The following is a 22,829-nucleotide window of genomic DNA, read 5'->3' on the forward strand; positions in this document are numbered from 1 at the left end:
AGATAGATGTCTCTTTTTTCTGACATTTTCTGTGCAATAATAATAGCAACAATAAATTATTTCAGTTATTATTCCTTTGTTTCAAAAACAATTCTAAAGAGGAAAAAAATCCACATTTACCTGTATGGGCAACACCACAAGAGCAACACAGATCATAATGACAACAAGCAGCTTTGAAGGCCATATCTTGGGTGTAACATCCCCAAAGCCCACAGTGGAAAATGTCACTATGCAGAAATAAAGGGAGTCAAAGAGAGTCAACCTGTTTCCTGCTCGTTCCAGATGCTGAATTCCACAAATACTACGTAAAAAAGAATGAATAAAGACATGAAAAATAAAAACTGTTCAAGCTTGACGATTATATGTGCAGAGAACTATTTTCAGAATTCATAAATTGCTTAGCAAAGACTTTTTTTTAAAGAAAAGTAAAAATTAGTATCAAACCAGAAGTGCTATATTGTTACAATTTTCAAATGTCATTTGTAATAAAAGAAACACATTTTTGATTATTCTAATATGATAGGCACAACTGTTGCTAGGCTTTGCTTAGTGGCTGTTGTGAAGGAGAGGTGGTATATAGAACATCATGAATTGATGCAATTCCTTTCTAAACCAGAACAAAACAGATGGTATAGAGCTGCCACCATTCAACATTTTTTATAGATATGTTTCAACTTTTTCAGGGAGGGTTTGCTGCCATGGCCAAGAAAACTGCGCATACTGCTTTCTTTAAATCTGTCTCTCTTTATGTTGGTCTCTGTCCCTTTCTGTGGCAAAAGTTACTGATGTGAACCAGTTATGAGAGCACATGTTGCATATTAGAAGGTTTCTGTTGGTACAAATGGGTACTAACTGTCTGGAATAAACTGAATGTGAGAACTGCAGGCTACTGAATTATCAGAGGAAAAAGCATCTAGGGTCAGTCAGCCTGCAGGTAGGAAGTGGAAGGTGGCAATTGATAAGAAGATTCTGCTCACTAAAAGTACAGAGTAGAAGTAGGGGGCTTGGCTGGGACTGTAATAGCTGAGCAAGTGGAGTTCACCCCTTCCAGTCACACATTCCTGTGCACAAGTAAATGGCAGCCCAAGTTATCTGGTAATTATTTCTCTTGGAATCAGCACGATGCGCTTTTGGTTTTGAGAAGCAGTAGCAGAATCTCTCCACAGGTCATCCTCCTATAGCATACATTGCATATTTCAAAAATACTTCACTTTGTAAATATATACCACAGCAAAGAGCTTCCCAAGCTTAAAATATGATCTTCTCTGATACAGTGGAATTACTTAGATCAGTTCAGGCTTTTAAATTATATTCACCTATATTAAAAAACCCCAATGTGCAAACCACCCTGAATAGCGCTTTTTCCCCTTGGAGCTAGCAGGATGATTTCTCCTCAGAGAATTAGTAAATAATTAATAAATCATATCGTATTCCTCAGTAATTATTCTAGAACATACTAAATATTATTTCTTCATATATGGTATCCAGATGGTCAGAGTCCCTCATTAATATCTGCCATGGGAAGATCTTGGCATCACCAGGGAGACCCTGTGTTTATAACAGTGTTAGCAGTTGTTCTTCTGTTCTCTGTTCTGTTCTCCAAATATAATTTAGCTGTGGGCAGTGGCATTTCCAGAACATATGGATCAAATTCCCAGTTTCCTTTTCACAGTTCTAGCATTTGTAGTTTTCACACATCTCAAAATGTTCTAAAAAGGGTGGGGTTTTTTCCCTGTTGTTTGCCTAAGTTTCATGCTTCAGTCAGAAGTGATATTTATATTCCTATCCAGTTCATCCCACATTTTTCACTGGAGTTGTAATCTGGATCTTCCATTATTTCACTATGTTCACAGTTTTTCTGTTGTTTTTTTTTCTTTTTACTAAAAGGATAATTATATTTTTGTCCCTGAAAATACCAACAGAAGGACTGTAAGGAATTATGCTAATGAAGCTTTCTTTTGGTCTCAGACAAGGAAGTTTCTCAGCTAAAGGCTTTTCTAGTTTTAATATGAAATAATGAACTATATTGTAAAGGCATTGAAGCATGGAAAAAGAAGCTATTTTAATATCAATATTCACGTAACGTGTAGTTTTAAAAGCAGAATGGAGATGGACTTTTAATTCTTTATTTTTATTATTCCTGATCACCTGTGTGCATTTTCTTCTCTCTAGTTGCCTTTTATAGATATAGCCCAGAAACACATAACCTTGACTTCAGGAATTAAGCTCCTAAGGGCCAGGAAAGCAACAATTACACTGAGCCAGTGATATGGCTCCTCTAGAACAGGACTGTTACACCACTGCACTCAGCAGATTAAATATCTGCAGATGAGGTTTTATTGAACCATAATGCATGAGCCTGTCATTGGTAGAAATGTATTTTTTCTGGTGCTCATGCCTGTGAAATTGCTTGGTGTTTGTAAATGCAAAAGGCTCAGTTTTACTCCTTCTATCTGACAGAATGTATTAAAATATAAAAATTTGGTACCCTCAGGCTGGTTTTTTTCCAATTTTCAAGGAATTTGAATTGTTTCATTATTTTTTGCTCTTTTTGTAAAACTTTAACATTTTTTAATAGCTTGGTGATAGGAAAACTCAGGTCTTGAATAATAATAATAATAATAATAATAGTTGTTGTTGTTATTATTAATTCCATAGCCAACCCACCGAAATATACTTTAGCTGAATTGAAATAAAGTAAATATACCATGGACCTTTTCAGCCTTTTTTAAGTGAACAGTAAAATTCCCATTGAATTTAGTGAGGCTCAAGATTTCATTTTATCAGCTCTACCCCCTTATAGTCCTATCTATTCCTCTTCCTTGAAGCCATCAAAATAATGTGCCTGATCCAAAATTGGATTTGAGATGTTTCTCACTGAACTTAGTGGGCATGAGCCAGAGCTTCCCACATTTAGTCAACAGTATTAAAGTCAGTAAGAAAAGGGAGCTGCTTCTTTGCTGAGGAAGAAATTCAGCTCTTCTAACAACTTGTTGATCAAATTCATTTCTTTCCTCGAAATTATTTGCACCGCATTTGCAGTCCTACCAAACTGTACTTGAAGCCCTCACCCTGCATACAAGGGAATGATAAATCCCAAATCAGGTTACCGAGTCTGAGTGTTTTGGTGCTCTGCTGTTTGTCTTTACTGGAGCCAGAGAGCACCAAACTGCAGAAAACCCTGACTTTCAAAGAGACAGCTTTATGGGAGTCTGATTAACAAATGAAATATTACCTCTGTGACTACTCCTCCACGAATATTACACCTCCAGCTCACCAACAATGCCTTTAGAGAAATGTTACTCAGCATTGATAGCATGTTCCCATCTGTCTGGGAATTACTGATTACACTGCAGAGAGATTGCAGTGGAACATCAGTGGATGTCCTAGAAGCCAAGTCCACATGGATGAGTTATTCTATTCCCCACAACTCATTGACATCTTTTAATACATCCCAATTCCTTAGATGAATCAGATGCATCCGATTTTTTTTTCTTAAATGAAGTGTTAATCGTTACTTTTAGCACAAATTCTGCATGTAAAAATACACATGTTCTTGTCTGCTTTCTTATGTTTCCTGACATAATGAAATGTGCAGTAATTTGGGCTTCCTATTTTGTCTGATATTTTTGGTGATATTTTTATCCCCTTGTTCTTGTTTGCTTCCTCTTCCTCTTTCATACCCTGAAGATAAGTAATTTATTTAGTCAAACTTGGACAAACAAAATGATTTCAGGCAGGAAAGGAATGTACAGTAAAGGCAATGCTCACACCTACTTCTTTTTGTGGAGAAAATAAACCACTGTAATAATCAGTACACAGAGAGTTCCTAGTTAAACATAAGGCCAATTCAGCACCTTCTATGCCAATTTTAGGATTCCTGTGAATTCAGGAAGGCTGTCTTTTCATAGTGGATCTAAGGGAGACACTTACAACAAAAATAAATTGCCTCAATGCAGAGGAGATTCAGTATTTCTAAAAAACACCACAGAAAGCCAAACTAAGTGTCTGCTGAAGCAAAAGTAGTATCAGAAAATTACAAACTTCCAGAGGACAGAAATATGATTCCAAACACTCTGTTACCACTGCACTTGAAAAACAAAATGTAAAGACATGTAATCTCTGAAGATTGGTAATGTTTAGTTTGGGTATTATTTGAACTTTTGAGAGTTCAGTCTCTGTTTTACTGGAAGCTTTCTTTCTAGTTCCAGGAATCTTTGTTTGCTTGAGTATCTTATGTGCCAAAACTAACTCCTGTTTGTAAATAAGCTGTCTCTACATGCACTACAGAAATAAATACTGCAGAGTAAAATAATCCCTGAGGCTGTCAGATTTTAATCATGCTGCAGAAGCATGTCACAGAAATGGATGGAACAAGAACCATTTGGATAGTATTTTGCAAATATTTTACATTAACTATCCTTATTTATAACCAATTGTTTAGAGTCCTCTTGATATCAGTTTATATTTTCATTTGTCAGCATTGACAGATTAATCTGATTTCTACATTTTCATTTCTAGAGAAAATTACTGTTTACACATACAACCTCTTAAGGTCTAAAATAATGCACCAGAAGGCTGAGCCAAAAGCCAGAGCTGCCTCTGTGTGCTGAGGATTAGGCAGCAACTACCAGCACTGTTTTCTTTGGACTTGTAACTTCGAGCTCCACCTTGTGTAATTACCATGTTTAAAGCAGCTGGCCGCAGGGACTAGCTGATGAATGTGTTGAAATCAACATGGATTAATTTTATCAGATTCAGTGTGATTCTGTGGCAAAGGCTCAGTGCTTCTGTACTACAGAAGTTACACCTCCACTAGCTCACAAGTGTAGCAATTCTACTTAATCAAGCGCCCCCAGCAGTTTCTCACGCTCAAAGCTCTTTACAATTTCCTCTTATCCTACCAAAGAACGGTGATGCTAGAACAAATTAGAAATTAAATTCTCATTATTTGATTGTCCTATACTGTCAATTGCTGTTCATGTTATTTTTAACATTTTCTGAGGCTACTATCACAGATTTTTTCTTTTTTCTTTATGAGAAGAATTGGAATGAACTATCAGTCAACAAAATTGTTGATAGACCACCAACTGTAGCAAATATTCATGGGTGAAGTACAAATACAGTGAAATACTAAAGCAAAGGACCATGTTGACTTTCCAGGAAATGCAGACAAGCATTTGAGACATATTTTACCACTATAGCAACTGTAACTGCTTAAGGAAACTTCCCCAATCTCTACATCAAAATAAAATGAAGCTATAGAAAAGTTCATTCTTCAGTCTCACTCTGGGAGATGTAACATCTCATAAAATTCTGATAAATTTATAGAGGCTTTGCTTTAAACTGGCAAAAGGTGCTCAGTTCTTGCCAAAGATATTCATATTAAGCTGGTGCCAGTCTTAAGTCCTTGAAATGAAAGTGGTGCTGAGACTAATGCTGTATCTGGAGAATGCCCTGCTTTGCACAAAGGAAAACAGTTTTTCATACTCAAAATTGTCTCTGTGGGGTGTTCAGTCTTCTCTAGAGCATTGTGCAGAGCCAGATGCAGTTTTGTCCCATATTTTAAAATTAGACATTATCGGAAAAACAATTCTCAGTGTGGAGAATTAGTATTCATACACACATTAAACAGGCAATTTTCACTTTACAAAATCTGGGTTGAATACTAATATAACTGGAGTGACATTAAAGTAGGATTTTTTTTCATTCCCTGTATCAGGCACATAAGGAAATATTGTCTGCTGACTTCTGAATGACAATACATGCAGAATGTGAAGGTGCTGATCACCCTACCTGTGACCTAAAAACCTGATGCTTTCTGACAGAAATCCTGACTCTTGTGTAAATAATGAAGAGGCAAACAAAAAGCACAAGGGATGAGCAGAAACTGCAGCAAATAAAAGAGTGAAGCAACAATCACAAAATGCTCTGACCAATAATAAAATGTCAATCCCATCCAAAACCCTTGAAGATGACGTTTTAACTTGAAAAAAACCAAATGCTTCAATTTTTTCCAAGTCTTGTGCCTTTTCTCAGGTCTTTTCTAAAACCAGTGGGTTTTTTTCTAATTTATTTTCTAAAAGCAATTTTCCATAAACAGTATTAAAATAGAAAAAAAAACCCAAACAAGTAGATGTACCATTTTCATAAAGTTAAAATGACAGAATCTGGTACAATATATCATATAAAATACATCAAATTTAGGCATTACAATGAGAAGATGCTATTTTCACCTTTCATTCCACATAAAAGGCTTTAAAGCTGAAGGGATAGCTGAATTCCAGGACATAGAAATTAAGAATTGTATACAAGACAATGAAAAAAATGAGCAAGTACTGCTGACTGGAAAGATGAAGGTTGTTATGCTGCCTTTAAAGTAAATCAGTAGAGAAATACACTTGCTGTTCTTAGTTGGCAACAACTGATCTAACAAATGCAGTAGATCAGCTGCAAGGTATTCACTGACTGGACAAAATAGATACTGCTGGACATTGTGGCTTCTTAATGTTAAAGGACGAAAGTTGTAACATTCTCTGACATTTTTGCAACTCTAATGCCACTTCATCAGGCAGTTCAACATAAATCCAGATAAATCTATTTTTCCAGATAGGTTCTTTTCAGAGACCAGCATTTATTTTCATACAACACTGTCCCTTTTTTTTTTTTTTCAGAATCACAATAGGGAAGGGAAAGACTTGAATTAATTCAACAGGCTTTGAATCAACCTTCTCAGTTCTGTGTGACTTTGAACACAAGTCAAGGTAAGGGTTATGAATTTACTTTCACTACACAACAGTGCCACCATGTCAGAAATTAATTCGGACTTTCTCTTCGGATGGAAAGGTCATTTTTGTTTGTTTTCCAATTTTATCTTTATCCCAAATAATGGTGTTTGATGATATGTTTATTACTTACCCCTGGTGTCTTTTATAAGCGTTTTCCTTCCCCAAAGATCAGAACATTATATGCAGCTAATGGTTGCAAAAGCTCAACTTATAAAAATAAACTCTTCCCCTAGGAACTCATGTGATTTCCAGAAACTGCAGAACATCTTGTTAAGCAGAATAGGGTATTATGAAATGATCAAGTGTATATAAATATTTTTTGAATCTGAGTGAGAACCTTTCTGCTCCTGCTGCTGCCTTTAGTGGAATAAGCAGTGGAGCTGCAATTAAAGAGCTCTGGTCATTGAGACTGCACAAGAAGGGTCCCACTGTGGGCAGCCTTCAGCTCTGTTTCCACAGACAGGTCTGTCCACACTTCAGCCTCTAAGCCCAAAGGACCCTCCTGTATTTGTGTGTGCTTTCAGTCTGCCCCAGAGCTTCGATGGTAAACAAAGTCAATTTTGGCAGCCCAGCTTCAGTGTGTCAACACTGTGGCACCCAAGTGCCTGCTGGAGCCTGAGGTTCTGGATTGCTCTCACAAGGAGTCAGTAACTACTCATGAAACAGAATCATGCAGTCAGAACTTAACCACCAGATACTCCTCACCTGCAGAGTGCTACAGAATTAGGTGACATTCTCTACCTATCCTTCCTCTGGAAGAATAATTAAGTAATCTATTTATAATATTCAAAAATTATATGTGTTGTGCAGGAAAATTCAAATGCAAACCTCTAATTTAATACACCCGATATGTTATGCTTTTGAACATGACGTTTAATGTTTCTTGCAATAGTTTTGAAACACTCCCAGGGTGTAACAGTTGTTATGCAAACCACCCACACGCCCTCAATCAAATTGAACTAACAATTGAAAGATTCATTATCTGAATATTTGTTAAATGTGCATAAGAAAAAGCTAACCCAGCAGAATATTCTATTAGCTACTGACAGAAACCTTTTGTTAATTTTCAACCTAACTCAAGTTCATAGCATATTTTAATGACAAATGGATTTAATTTTATTTTTAAGTCAAAAATTCTCTCCTTATCAGATTTTGCGTTTTCATTTGATTTTTAAGGATATTCATGGATTTTCCTTAAACTTACATCCATTTTTACATCTCCTTGACAGCCTCTCATCTGTCTGCACTTTGAGTGCAACTTCTTTTTGCTGCTCTCATTGCTGCTATCGAAACAACTGCTTCAAGACAAGCCGAGTTACCTTACTCATCAGCTGTAACATTTTATGGTTGCTAACATCATGAACAAAAAAGAATTTCTTAGAAATTAACAGGTAAGTAATATTCAGGAAGAATGGACTTTCCTGCACTGCTTATCCTGCTGTGAAACTCAAACCAGTAACAAATACAGGCTGGAGTGGTCTAAAACTTGCAAGTGACTCAAATCAAATGCCACTTGTCTTATCCCCTTTAACTGCAGCTATGAGGGGTGCAGCCCTTTGGACAGCTCACGTGATATTTTCCTTTCCAGCTTAAATTTCCATAGACTTTGGGTAATGGGAAGCTTTCTATCATCCTTCCTTCTGAAAAATGTAAATATAGAAAGAGAGTTTAAGGCAAAAGGCTGTAGTCAGATCACTTGAGGACAGTGGTGTACGTTTCTTGCATTTCAAGCTGCCCTGTGAAACCACTGACTCCTCAATGGTCTTTGTTCTCATGATGAGCATTTCCCTTCAATATTTTGGCTGTTATGTGCACAAATTTGGCATCATTTAGGCTTCTTTCATATGCATAGGTGTTTTAAGTGTTGGTACCTCTGTCAGTGAGGTCACCTGTACAGGAAAGAACAAAGGCCACCAGTTACTGTCAGAGCTGTAACCTCCCTGTCAACATTAGAAATAGAAAATGTGGCCAATAATTACACAGAGAGCTCTGCAGCTTGCCAGCAGGCTTTGCTGGATCTGGGCAACAAAACTAAACCCTCTGCATGTGTGTTTAGTTTGTCCTTCATGTAGCTGCTATATTCCACGACAGTCTTAAGGCAAAGAAAGTTCAAACAGGCAGTGAGCTAAATGGAAGCATTTGCTGTGCTGCTGCTTTACAAGGGGAGTGTCCACACAGCTGCTTAAATGGGTTCTGTATGGGCAGACCCAAGAAAATTGCACTGATACATCCAGTCTCTATTTAGAATACTCTCTGTAGATTCATGCTGAGAAGAAAGTTCACTGCAGAGTGCAAGATACAAAGGGGTGTATGGAAACTGCAATGTGACTTAAAATAAAGCCTGGGTTTTTAAAATACTCCTATGGTATGCTTTGGCTCCTTTATTTCCTAACAATTTGTTATAAAAAAACCAAGAGCACACATGAAAATGTGTGCCACATAAATAAATTTTCCTTGTTTGTGTTCCTACTGGAAGGGTGTTTTTACTTCAGTCGCCTCCTTGTTGACCTCCTGTCTTAGCTGGAGACAACCTTTTGGACAGTGACCAAGGAAACAACTGGCCTGTGAAAAAGATATAATTAAGCATCAGACTTAATGCTTAGGTTTGCTGAAACACCAGAAAGGGGGGAAGTGTTAAATAGAGGTTGTCTAATGGGGTGAAAATTACAGGAGGTAATCTGTGAGGAGATAAAAACAATATATTCCATCATCCATTACAGGGTAGACTCCTTTATGGTTTGAGTTCCTGCTTGGAAACCCAGCAATTCTTTTAGCTAAGAGCCGGAGGGCTTGGATACCTTGAACTGTCTGTGTATTGGTTGGTTTGATCAGCAAGCTCTGGGATTTCATCAGCATCATTCTCCTCCTCCTCCTCACTACTGTAAACACTGGTTTCCATTGAAATCGGGTGTTTTCAATGAAATGTTTTAGTTGAGTGAAAAATCCTGAACTTTATAATACTTAAAGGGTTTCCAAAAGTCACAGAAATTGTCTTTGGGACACCTGTTTTGACAATGTGCTTGCTTGAAGAGAAACTTTCAAGTCTAATAATTTCTTTGGCTGGAATTCAAATGGATCTATGCATATTACTCCTTCTAAAACTCATTGAAATCCAAAACCTCACAGAACTATTGAAATGTGAGGTTTGACTGTTTAACAAACACAAGCATGTTTATGAAAAAAATAGTGTACATGATTAATACTCATCATCTAAAGTGAGAGCACAGGTGGCATCATAATGACCAAAAAACAGGAGACACATGAGTGAAAAGGGGAACTTCCTCAAGCAGCCAGGACAATAATATGGGATTAATGATCACAACACCAAAGAGATGAAGGCAAGGAGGAAGAAGGACCACTGTGAGTACCAGGACTGACAGCATATTCTATAGTCTCTGCTGTGTTTTGTCTGGCATGTTTTCCCCTTGGTTGCTTAGCCCATGGAGAATATTCAGTAAGATTTTATTCTTACTACACACTCACTACAACTCTTAAAATTAGACTTTCACTCTGAATATTCAAGAGGAAGCATTTCATATTTGCCTTAAAGTTGGCTGAATATTTTGTGCTTTTTTTTTTCTTTTATACTTTTAGAATATTAGCGAAGTGAACAAAAGGAGATCAAGTGAAGGAGTACAGTTAAAAGATAACCCACAATCATTCTTTTTGCCACAGGGAAAGTTAAACCAGAAGTAAATTTCTTTACTGAGAGGGTGTTTAGGCACTGCAACAGGCTCCCCTAGGAAGTGGTCCTGGCACCAAGCCTGTCAGAGTTCAAGAACCATCTGGACAAAGCTTTTAGTCATATGATTTAGTTTTAGGTAATCCTGTGAGGAGCAGGGAGTTGGACTTGATGATGGGTTCCTTCCAACTTGAAATATTCAGTGATTTATCCAATTTTAGTAAATGCAAGTACATGCCCATATGTAGCTGTGCCCTCTCATCAGTAACTTTATTTTTAACTTCTTTGCATAAGATATTTGCATTTACTTGTTTTTCTCTGCTCATCTCTAATATGTAAAGAAATCTGCAAAATATAGGACTGTATTTAAACCAAAAAGCAGATTAGGTGCTCATTCTCAGCAGTTGATTAAGGCTTGTCATCTATGAAAGCCAATGGTAATATAACCTAAAATATGAAAAAACAGCAACGGCAATGGAATGCCACAAAGAGTTTTGTTCTGAACAATGCATGCAATTACGGGAGACCATAATGTACTGCACACCTTTAAACGTCGTCGGCTCCTGTATGATCTCCCAGTCCTTCAGCATCAGTGAACACACTGCTTTGCTCTGCACTGTGATTACATACGGTGTTCTGTGCCCAAAGCAACTGACAACTGCATTTCATGCCTGTTGTTACATGTTCAGTCTACAAAGTCAACCCATGGTTTGTTCTTCAGTATTTACTAATGAACACTGATAATTTTTTCTTCCGATGGCTGTGACTCAGGCACTTCTGCTCTAATACACAGTAATATATGGCAGAAATGCACAACTCCCAAAAATATGTTTGTGCAAAGAATGGGAGCATATATTCAACTTTAAGCATATATTTGAGTTCCTTTCTAAGTATACAGTTAGCTATTTTATTGAGATTGAAAGACATCAGAACTCAACTAATTTCCTACTTACAACTTTTTTTAGAAGGTTTTAATTGCCAGTGGAAGTACGGAACTCACTAGAGTGCTGTTTATCTGGATTGTACCCTAAAGAGTCTTTATTTACAAATCTCGAATGTGTATTTATCACCCAAGTGTGACACTCTATAGCTGACTGTGCCTCTACTCTTCCCTTCTTTGAAAAATATCTGTCTAAACATTATGGTAATTTCTAGTGGAATACCAAGTATACAGAATAGATTTTCTTTTAAAATGCATTTTAGATGGGATTTTTTTCTTTTAAAAACCATTGTAAGTGCATTAAAATCTTTCTTTTTAGATGCTCTCATACCACAACCTGATCTGTGCCAAAGCTTCTGAGATATCCTTTCAACATTCCATAAAGTTACACCTAATAGAGACACAGAGTGAGTGAATAGCTCCTGGAGGCTTGTGCCATGTTCTGTTTGTATGGCCAAAGTTATACCAAACACCTTTTGTAACTCTTCGCTTTCTGATTTGAGAAATACGAACTTTGCTAAACTTCACACCCTTAAAATGTAGCTGGAATGTGAAACAGACAACAAAAGTGAACAAAAGCACTGAAGAGTTATGCTGATCACAAATCAGCATTATGAGTTACTGCTCACTGGAGAACCAGAATAACTGATGGCATCTGATAATACAGTTATATGTGTTAGCATAAACCACCGCAAACACCAGATCTTTGTAAAGTAAAATAAAGGGTTTGTCAGCCTAATAAATCAGTCAATGAAAGATATATTTATTTTTTTAAGTCTGCATGCTAATGACAATTTCATTTTTGAGCCAGGAATTGTGAGTGATGATGGTTTGATGCCAGCGACTGAATGGTGAAGCAACATTCTCAACATAGTTACTCACCGTTGTTACACTTGGCATTCTATTTGCTATGTCTAAAATGACAGGATATTTTCAAAGACAGCATGTGAGTATCAGGTTTTTCTTTTTACTGCAAAGACAAAATGAAGCTTGTGAAATGTAATGCCTTCCTGTAAGGAAAGAGATGGAAGACAGGGGGTTCTGACACTTACTTTATATATCAAATTGCCCCTTTAAGGGGAACTTTACATGCTTTTATTTAAGTCTTCCCAAAACCAAAGCAAGACCTAAAATTTATTTTGCCAATATGATCGTATCATATTTCACATCCTGCAGACTCTGGTTACACTCCAGATCAACTTTCATTCCAGCATTTAATTTTACTGCAGTTATTCTTGTCACCCATGTTCTGAAGGTAACAAACAACTTTTGCATATATAACATTTACATTTTCACACAAGGCATCTACTTACAAGCCTATGTGTTTATAAACCAATGGAAAGCTTCCTAGAAAACCTACATTCTAATAATCTGCATGCCTGTAGAGTTCACCTCCCTGACTCCCTATGGCAAATCCTTTTCTCTGACCACATTTTTCCTGTGAACCTTTTTCAAGTGTTGATAATTTTGAAGATATGCACATACATCTCAAATGCATATTGCACATACTGAAATACGGTAATTGTTTGAGGCTTTTTATGGAATATGGCATTCGATTTTTCTTTGATATTCCTTATTTATCCTTGCTCTTTGGGCAATCACTTCTAGATTTTCTCCAAACCCCATTTTATGACAAAGAAAGCACATTGCTAATTAAATGTTTTGCTTTTACTGAGACATTACATATTCCTCACAGTCACTCTGTTTTGTGCTGTGTTCCTGCAAAGGAACAAGGACAGGAATGCATTTAGACCAACTTCGAGGAATTTTATGTGTCACTTTACATGTGTTGGCAAGCCATAATTAGTTAATACTAGCAATAATCTTGATTTTATTATCTCTCACAAAATTCAAAATACAATTGCTGAAGAAAGGATACCATGGAGATGCAGTCCTAGAATTGTATTTCTAACAGTCCAAATGTTATATGACTCAAATTCATTTGCTTTTTTTCCTCCATTTGTAATGGTAATTGGCCTCTGCTGCCAGAACAAGCTCTGCTTGTCATGGTATCTGGTAATATTATTACTGTATTGCAAGATGTCATGATAATAAAAGCTGAAATTCTCCCAATGGCATATTCAGAGTGCATAATGTTTTCCAAAATATTGTGCCTCACCAATATTCTCAATGCATCTTTAATGAAAAGTTGTCAAGATTATTGATGTAAATATTAGCAGCACTTGGTATTTGAGAGAAAGCTTTACATCCCATGGAAGTTATTGGGGAAAATATTGGGAAAGAACCTGAGTGACGTTTTACCTCCTTTTTGGGCAGGAGTTTGGTTTTGAATATATGATTTGCGCTCTCCTTAAATACGTATATTCTCATTACTGAAGTTTCAGTACCTTCACCTGGCATTAAAAAATTATTAGAAGAGAAAGATAAAAATGCTTCAGAGGATATGGGCTGGAACTTTCAGAATGGGAAGCAATTACTTCAATGTCTCCCACCAAGAGATGAGGCCTTGGAAGACCAGCTGAAAATTCTTCCTAGTGTCAGTTTAAAATATTGATTTATAGAATACACTACTGGACTGTGAAATTGCAATTACATTAATTGTCAAAGGATGGTTTGCCTGACCTATAATGTAGAGGTACACACCTCATTGCACTGAAATATTGAAATATTGTGTGCTACAACAGAGAACAAAAAACGTGGATAAGTTAATTTTGTCTTTCAAATTTATACAAATTTAACTTTGCCCACCTTTATCTATATTCAGTTTTGAACTACTGATTTTCAGATTCAGAAATGACCTGCAACCTTTGATAGAAAATTAGCAAAGTTTGTAACTTGAAAAGATCACAAGTACATGAAGCTGACTCATTTTCCAGGGTGAAATAAAAGAACATAAATCTCTCAATCATACTATTTACTTGCTTAATTTAATATTTCTATATATATTCCAAATAGGAGAATTTGCTTATAAATAACGTTGTTGGCACTCCATTTTAGAGAGGCTTTGTAAAGGCAGCTTTCTGAGCTATCATTTAGTCTAATCATTTTTTATTTTTAAGCAAACAAGATGGCTACAAATGAACATTCTAAGAAGATAATTTAGATTGAACCTTCTAACCTTTATGACTTTTTTCCACAGACCACAGTAAATAGACCATTCAAATTGTTATTTATTTCACTGGTGTCTGTGTCTAGTTTTAAATATTCCATTACATCAGTGGCACAGAGAATTCCCTGCATGAGCCATGGGAAAGATGCTGACCTAATTATTCTAGAAATAACTATGTAGAAACATCTAAAAAGATTAACAAAGGAAATATTATGTCACTACCAAATTAATAACTAAAATAGCATGAAAATCACTGTATAATTATCTAGGTTTCCATAGAAACTGTCTTTGATGGGTAGCCAAAAAGACTTCTGATTGAGCTTCAATACTTCTGCTCTCCCTATAATACACATGATTTCTGATCTGCCTTTCACAAACAACTAACCGGCACACATCCTTATCTTACAATCTTTAAGCAACACTCTTCAACAGCACTAATCACCCATATGCTATTTCAGATCTGAACTCTCGAACTTAAATATGCAAAAATATTTTTCAAGTGTATTATTACAAATACCAAGCTATCAACAAAGAAAGAAAATTGTATATGGTAATATTTCTGTGCTGTCACAATACAATAGTTGCATAAAAATATGAAAAGGCATTAATCAAAGAAACAATTGTGGGTTTTATTACATTTTTTTAATGGTAATTTTCACTACACTTGCTTGCCTTTTGAAAAGCCTTGGCCATTTAAGTATTAAGCATGTCAGCAAATGTATCGCAGTGCTAGCAAAGGTGAAAGAAGTGTGGCTATCCCATAAATTTGTATTCCAAAAGAAATGCTAAGAGTTTTATCTGAATTTGTTTTATTTAAATAATCTAGATTAGCAACTATTTGTGGCAACACTGTTTTCACACGCTACTTAAACAGCAGATTGCAGCAAAGCCACCTTAGAAATTTCTGTGCCTAAAAAAGATAAACTCTGTATTCAATATGTTTCTCCTACCAAAGCTCACGAGAATGTTGGCCTTGTGTTCATGCACATGCTTTTTCCCAGAAGGCAGTATTTCACATAAACTCTAATTTAATTTATAGATTATTTGCTCACAAATAACAGGTGGATATTTTAGGAAATGTTTTGCTGTTGACCTCCCAGGAGCTGCACAGCCTATTCATTGTCCCATCGCTTAAGGAAGTGTTAAGGCAGTGTCTGAACTTGACCTCAATTTTCATTGTACACAGAAAAACCACCCATCCACACTGCCCTGGTGCCAGCAATTGAGGAGCAGGACAAGGGGAAGGTGGGAGTTGGTACAATGGATATGGAAGGTACTGCATGTGCTACTGGCCTACTTCTAGATCTACTTGCTGGTATTTGGAGAGCACTGCACAGGAATACTTCAAAATAGAAAACAGAGATCCTGTGTTTGAAACAAGTGGGCTCCTGACAGATCTGCTTTGTTTCAGAGAAAGAAAAGTACCACTGCTATTACTTCAGTGCTTTGTGGGATTCTTGTAATAGCTGAATAATTTATTTTGTATTATTTCCAGTTACTTAGAACTTTCAATTAATGTTGTATAATATTCTGGATTTAAATTCTGCAACTCTTGTTTACTCTGTTAGCTCCTGAAACTTCATATGCTCTACCACTTTAGAATCATTGGATTCTGAAAGACAGAAGCACAGTCTTGTGCTGTCCTGGAATGCAGAAAACCTCTCTAAATCCAGCTGAGACTGGTCCTGAACACTGAGACTGCTGTACAACAAAACATAACATCACAGAAAGAATTGCAGAGCCAAAAATCCACATTTTATTTTACATTGCATAATCCACCAACACTTGTCATCCTACTTAAGGCTAGGCATCTTTCTTGGATAACTGCCATTGTAGGCTCCTGTCAAAATCAACACAGAAAGGTAGAGAAGTCGAGACCTCCATGTGGTGATTTAGTTCCCTTCAGATCCTCTTCTTAGGTGTTTGTATCTACTTATTGATAATAAAGGGAACTGGAGCACTGAGATGCCTTTTTCTCTCTAAAATTTTCTGCGATTAATCCTTTCTTGGTTGGGTGGGTTTTTTTCTTTGACATATTCTTCCAAATCATAAGGTCTTGGTTTTTCTTGTTTGGACTAGATCATTGTCTGGATTTGTCTTCATCTTTTCAAGCAATTTACTCCTACTGCTTCCTCTGGATGAGGACTGTGAGTGGGTAATTGCCATTGAGGCTGCAGTACTGGCATTCTGTGAGTATTCTGTAAGTTACTGTGTGGAAACGTCCTTATTTTCTGATGCTGAAAGCACTGAAGTGTAAAAAAATATAAAGGTTGACCTCAGTGAGCTTTCCATGAAAGCATAAGCAAAGTTTGGGCAGGTTTGAGTATGAAAAAAATAACCGTCCATCTCAAACAATTTGTAGCCACCTCCTTCACAAGCTAATCACTCTACACTGGTGATACATGACTAACACTGCTTTAAAATTCAAAGTAAGTTTTAATAGATGATTCACTGTGTCACAGAAAGATGCCTGGAATACTCATTAACTGTTATTTGTCTTCTTGTACAGTTTACAGAAATAATTAGTATTCCATTTGACAAACAAGTACAAACATCCATTAGCTTAATGACACAATTATTATGACTAGGTCTGTAACTCTCACTAGAACTCTCTCAGTGGTAACTGCTGAACAGTCTGTCATATTGGAGCACACATGTTTTAATAGATGTAAAATTGCTCTGGTTACAAGGCCACTGAGATGTTTAAAGAAAGAAAAATCATTGGACAACCTAATCTGTCTTTGAAGTCAGAAAAAAAGAGAAAAAAAATCCTTGTATGTAATCTATAAACTACAGTGGAATTGGTCTTACAGATTTATGGACCTGCAAATGAGTTCCACCCCCAGATCCATAAACAATTATCACCAAATATCAAACAGTGTAGTAGAGCATAAATTTTGTTGTGATTACTGTTTGTTCTGTAATAACATTGAAAATTGTCAACAGTATATAAAACCACAAAAGGCACCTTTTTCTACTATATTCTGAGTGCAAAGGACAGCCTGCATAATGGTATCTAAAAACTGAGATTGGCCAATCAGTTGTAACCTTAGATAATTAATTTTATTAAATTTCATTGGAAAGCTCCCACCTGAGTTATGAGGCATAAGCTGGACTGTGCTTATCTGTGTAACCACCACTTATAAGATTCTGATGTGGAGATGTATGGGATGGTTTTAAGGATGATGCACAAGGTGAAATTTAATTCATTTTCTATGGGTTTCTTGCTAATTATGGTAAAGTTATTTTGAAAATACATATTATATGCAGGCAGGAACAAAGTCAATGAGGAATCTTTCTGGGCTTCATACCATCTTGGACTTTTTATAAAATCATGTCATTCCCATAAAAAGCTCCATTCCATCTCTGTCTATGTGTCCGACAAAAAAGGGTGGCTTTGAACAGAACACCCTGTCTTTTAAAGCAATATTGGCTTCAAAAGTGCTGATGTTGCTCTTGCAGCAGATGGCACAAGCCTGGCAACCAGGAGCTGAGGGGGCTGTGGGGTTTCAATTTAATCCACGCAGTGCCTGAGTGTCAGCAGGGAGGCTCGATGAGGGCAGGTATCATTGGTGCCAAAAGCACACCATGAGCATGACCCCCCACCCTCTAAGGGGAAAGTGCTCTGCAACTGAACGCACTCTACTCAAACTACTAATCCAGACTTAGTAATTTTGCTTTACTGAAGCCATGGTACTACATGGACCAGGGTAGTATTTCTAAATGGAACCAAAACGTGCTCATGAAAACAGACTGTTGATGGTTGAAAAGTTTTGTGTGTCGTGCTCTATTAAGGCATGGGGAAATCAAGTGCTGGCTCCCAAATGTGTTTGGGGTAACAGACCTAGGTACTGCTTGCCTTTGCAGAAAACATGAAAGATCAGTCTGGTGAAATACATCCTTAAGTGGACAGATTCCAGCAATGGACTTTGGTCCTCTGCAGCAGGAAGAAACTCATATAAGCTCTAAATGATGTCTCTTAAAATTAAACGCTCTCTCAAATTCACCATAGATATAACATAAGCAAAGACACTAAGTTAATTGATTTGGACTGTTTAAAGAGATTTTTTGGGGGTATTATAAATACATAATCAGTAGTATAAAGAAAGAATGTGTAAAAATACCATTATGTGTGTTCACACAAACAAGAGCAACAATTGCTTGAACACAGTCTCAGAGAAGCTGCAGATGTTTGAACTACTATTCTCAGTCATTCCAAAAGGGCTTCATTTCCTTAGTCACTGCAGTTCTGGGTGTCTTCATCTTACTTAGCTTATTTTCAAGTCTAGCAGGGTCAGTCCTAGGTCAGTAAATAATGAACTATAATGAAGTAGTACCTGCAGCTGTTGAGCCCAGACATAATTACAGGTGAGCTCGCCACTTCCTGCATGTTTTACTGTCAGTTATCACAATGCCTGGTGGTGAGCATGATACATAATCTGTGCAGCATTTCAGTAAAATATTGAAATAGGTAAGTAAAAACAAATGAAGGAATATTTACTCAAAAGCACCTTGTATTGTAAAAACTAAAAAGCAAAATTAAAAATGTCCAAGTCCTTATTATTAATACAAAATTACATAATGTTCAATAAGAGATATCACAAGATAAATATCACAAAAATTCATAACTGTCTAGAACAGGCAGCATTTGTCATTATGCAGGTGTGTGGCCCTAAGACAAAGGGTAAAATTGGACCCTTTATTTAGCCACTGGCTAGAGCAAACTCCTCTTCTAAAAAGCCATGTGCTGTGTTACACTTATTACCAGAAGGGTTAGGCAGCACATAACAGTGACCATCAGAAAGGCAAGCTAGAAAAATAAAGTAAGAGAAAATCTAATCACTGTCTCCAAAATGACACACCAAACTTTATCAATGTGCTGACCTAAAGGCATCTTGTCTGGCAAAACAAATACAGGTGATTTAGCCTGTCCACACAGAATCATCTTCTCTCTTTACTGCCCTCTTGTACACCAGCTTGTATCACATTGTACACCATCCTGTATTCCCCCTGAGTATGACTCTCAATTCTCAGGCACTACTGATAGGAGAATTCTGTGTGTTAAGTCAGCTACAGAGCTCCTGTATAGCCAGACTGATCATGTATTCTCCTTTATCTGCCTCCAGCCCTGGCTAACACCATATCCCTCTGGCACAATATAAACATGTGGCAATCAAATGGTGTTCCCTGTGGATGTAAATTTAAGTTTTTCAGGTCTTGAAGCAAAACATTCTTCTGAGTAACACATTTTGGTTGTTCGAACCTACCATGCAGTACTGCCAGTACTCCAGATTAATAAATTCTACACTGTCTGTAATCAGGATTATTAACTGCTATCCCCTGTAATCCTTAGGGGGAACCTGACTTGGTCAAAGACTTAAGGCTGAGGTATTGCACATTCTTCTCTGTCCCAGCAGTCAGAGAGAGGTGACCTTGGTGTGGGTTAATATACTTCTGTTGCTATTCTTCACATCTGAGTGATTTCTCTGCTGAGATTGCACTCTTGGTGCATATATAAATTTTCCACTACTTTATCCCGTGTTTTTGCATCATCTGTATTTCCTTCCTTAGAGTGAGGAGGATTTCCTTTCCCATGCATGCACATTCTGTTCCCAAACCCAGTGCATCCAGACAGTACAGGTGCTAGTTAACACTCTCACTGAAGTGTTTTACCCTTCTTATTTCAGTGCATGGTTTTTACCAGGCCTGTTTTATCACCACGTAGGAGAGAAAGAAAAGTCAGTATATATAATAAAAACAGAGGGGATTTGGCCACTTACCAAGTGAAGATGAGACATAATAACGTAGATATTAAAATGAGGACTTGGTTAAACATTGCAGACTGTGTGCGTTGGATGGCTCGGTGAAGATCGTTCTGTATTAATGGAAAATAGGTGTTATTTGGGGGTTTGAACCAATGAGCCAGGATCTGATTCTCTACAGGAATTATACAGTGCCCGGATAGAAATGCAGTCACTCAAATGCACTTAAGAGTTTGCTGATAATATAGAAGGGTGCAGAAGAGCCAGCTGCAATTCTGTGATTATTTAAGTAGTTCTTTGTTCATCCCAGCACAATTCTGATCCTATTGCAAGCTGCCTTGAGGTCTGCTCATGTCTAGCTTACAAATTACAGGCTGCAAGGCCCAATTAAGGCCTAACGGTTGAGTTCCCTGCAATTGTGTATGAATGGCAGAGTAGCACAAGAACCATCCACTGCCATTTCCTTTACTGGCACAGTAACAATTTCTACTAATTGAGATTTCATGTCTTACTTTTTTCTAATTTTGATACAGAAAGCAGTTTAGTAATGCTTGACCATTTGTATAATCTAAATACAGATCTGGTTCGCTTCCTATTAGGGTTGGACTGTACTGCCAAAATCCCACTAAAGACAATACACTAAAAAAATACAACTCTGGAATATTTATTTCCCTTGCATACTTACAATCATATTTTCTAAAGCATGCTTTGCCAGCCAGCAATTTAAAAATACAGGAATAAACAGGTTTCTTAGGACTGGCCAGAAAATCTGAAAGAAAAATTAACAAATTCATTAGAAGCTTTTCTGATGAGGACTAGAGCTTTTCTATTCAAGCAGCAATAAAACACTCGGGAAAAATACTTACTATTAATGTATTTCTAGTGTGAGATTTGGCTTTAAATAACATTTTTGTCTTCCTTTGTGATTAACCACATGCAAGATAATTAGATAAAATAGGAACACAGTCAGTTTTCACTGCAGACATGAGTGATTCTTACATTTTAATAACCAGCTGGTTTATTTTCTTGATTGTGCTGTAGTTGGAGGGTTTTGGTTTTGTTTGTGCCCATGGAAGAGGAAGTAGAAAGTTATCTATATTACTTTACTCCAGTAGCAAACTATCTTCTTGTGGTTGACAAATTTGTGTTTCCATAGGCACGAACTCATCATCCATACAAGAATAAAATTTACTTTAAAAAAATAAGAGTATTTGTGCAGCTATAAAAGTGCGATGTGCAAATGTATTAATTCAAATATGTTTACCGTGATGATGAAAGGGACAGCATTAATTATTTCCAGGAGAAAGGGTATTCTCAGAATTTGTTCCCAGATATTTCCCTTCAAAGAAAAGGAAAAAAACCCCACAATGTCACAGTTGGCTTACAAATAGTTCGGATGAGAAATACACGTAATATCCCAAGGGAACATGGGGAGTCTCTCCCATACCTGAAATTCAGGAAGATCATTCATCTCAGATTTAAGCACATATGACAAATGTGAATATAGAACATAGATCGCTCTGGATCCTTTTTCCTGCAGTTTATCATAATTTTACTTCCCAAGTAAAAGATATATACTTTTAAATAAAGTATATATAAAAAGATAGATACTTTAAAAGATAAAAGTATATATATAAAGATATATACTTTTAAATTTCCTTCCTTCCATCCTTTGCATTTATCTTTGATCTTTACTTTGCATTTTTTCTTTCCCAGCTGTTTTGGAGAGGGAAGTAAGGAAGACATCGAGTGTTTCATATTTGAATTAGGACTACAATATCAAGTTCTCTCTTTCTGCCTGCAGCACTTCAGAACACTTCAGGGCTTTTTGGAACTTGATCTTGCTTACATGAAATGAGAGGTCTTCCCACATGTTTCAATGAAGTGGTATTGATCTTTTAATTTGCTTACTGCTAGCTACAGGATGGGGATAATTCTACTTTTTTCCAAATCTGTGCAGTGGCTGTGAATGATTAAAAGTTGAGATGAAAATCCATATATTAAAGAGGGAAGGTAGTTGAACTTCAGTGACTTACAGCTTTACTAATGCCATGTGTCAGGACTCCATCATAGGTAATACAATAACATTGTGGCACATATCATGGCAGTACTACAAGAGTTTGCAGTAGAGCATTATATTTTCAGTTGCAATGACATATTCATCTTCCCTTTAAGAACAACCACCTGACAGAGCCACTGGAAATTAAATACAAACTCCATAGCACATAAAATTCTTTCTCCATTTTTAACTCTTCACATCTGGAAGCCACTATACCTAAGGGGCAGGGATTATTGTCTTCCACGTAACTGCAATTGGTGGGAGTCAGACGTACATGTGAGATTATGAGGCTGTAAACTGAAGGGGTCTTGTATGAAGAATAAAATCAAAATCAAATCTGATTTTTCAAACTGAACCATTTTGTGATTTCATTTTTAATGTTAGGAGTTTTCTCCTCTGCATTATAGAGAAGAAATGTCACATAATTTACTTGTGCAGGCAAAATGCCTGTATGGATGGGCTCCAGGTAATTAGGGATGTGTGCAGCTGTAGGATTCTGGCTTCCACATGGAAATGCATCATGAGTTC

The 22,829-nt window shown here is 36.7% G+C and overlaps 1 protein-coding gene and 1 long non-coding RNA gene across 8 annotated transcripts in view; one reads left to right on the top strand and one right to left on the bottom strand.

Moving 5' to 3' along the window:
- Positions 1-9,309, top strand: part of LOC108445555 — a 58,544-nt gene extending 49,235 nt beyond the window's left edge. For both annotated transcript variants that reach the window (XR_001860443.1, XR_001860444.1), the window contains 2 exons: positions 6,675-6,764; positions 8,018-9,309. This is a non-coding gene — a long non-coding RNA (uncharacterized LOC108445555). The remainder of the gene's footprint in view (positions 1-6,674; positions 6,765-8,017) is intronic.
- KCNT2 (potassium sodium-activated channel subfamily T member 2) overlaps positions 1-22,829 on the bottom strand; it is an 87,928-nt gene that overhangs the window by 52,411 nt on the left and 12,688 nt on the right. For 5 of the 6 annotated variants that reach the window (XM_017729708.1, XM_017729705.1, XM_017729707.1 and 2 more), the window contains exons 6-9: positions 21,507-21,581; positions 20,928-21,011; positions 20,261-20,355; positions 121-301 (exon numbers count right to left, since the gene is read on the bottom strand). In XM_017729708.1, coding sequence (XP_017585197.1) covers positions 121-301; positions 20,261-20,355; positions 20,928-21,011; positions 21,507-21,581 — 435 coding nt within the window. The remainder of the gene's footprint in view (positions 1-120; positions 302-20,260; positions 20,356-20,927; positions 21,012-21,506; positions 21,582-22,829) is intronic. The other variant, XM_017729706.1, reaches the window with a different exon arrangement.

The sequence above is a fragment of the Corvus brachyrhynchos genome, unplaced genomic scaffold (genome assembly GCF_000691975.1).
Source record: "Corvus brachyrhynchos isolate BGI_N302 unplaced genomic scaffold, ASM69197v1 scaffold101, whole genome shotgun sequence".
Lineage (NCBI taxonomy): Eukaryota > Metazoa > Chordata > Aves > Passeriformes > Corvidae > Corvus > Corvus brachyrhynchos.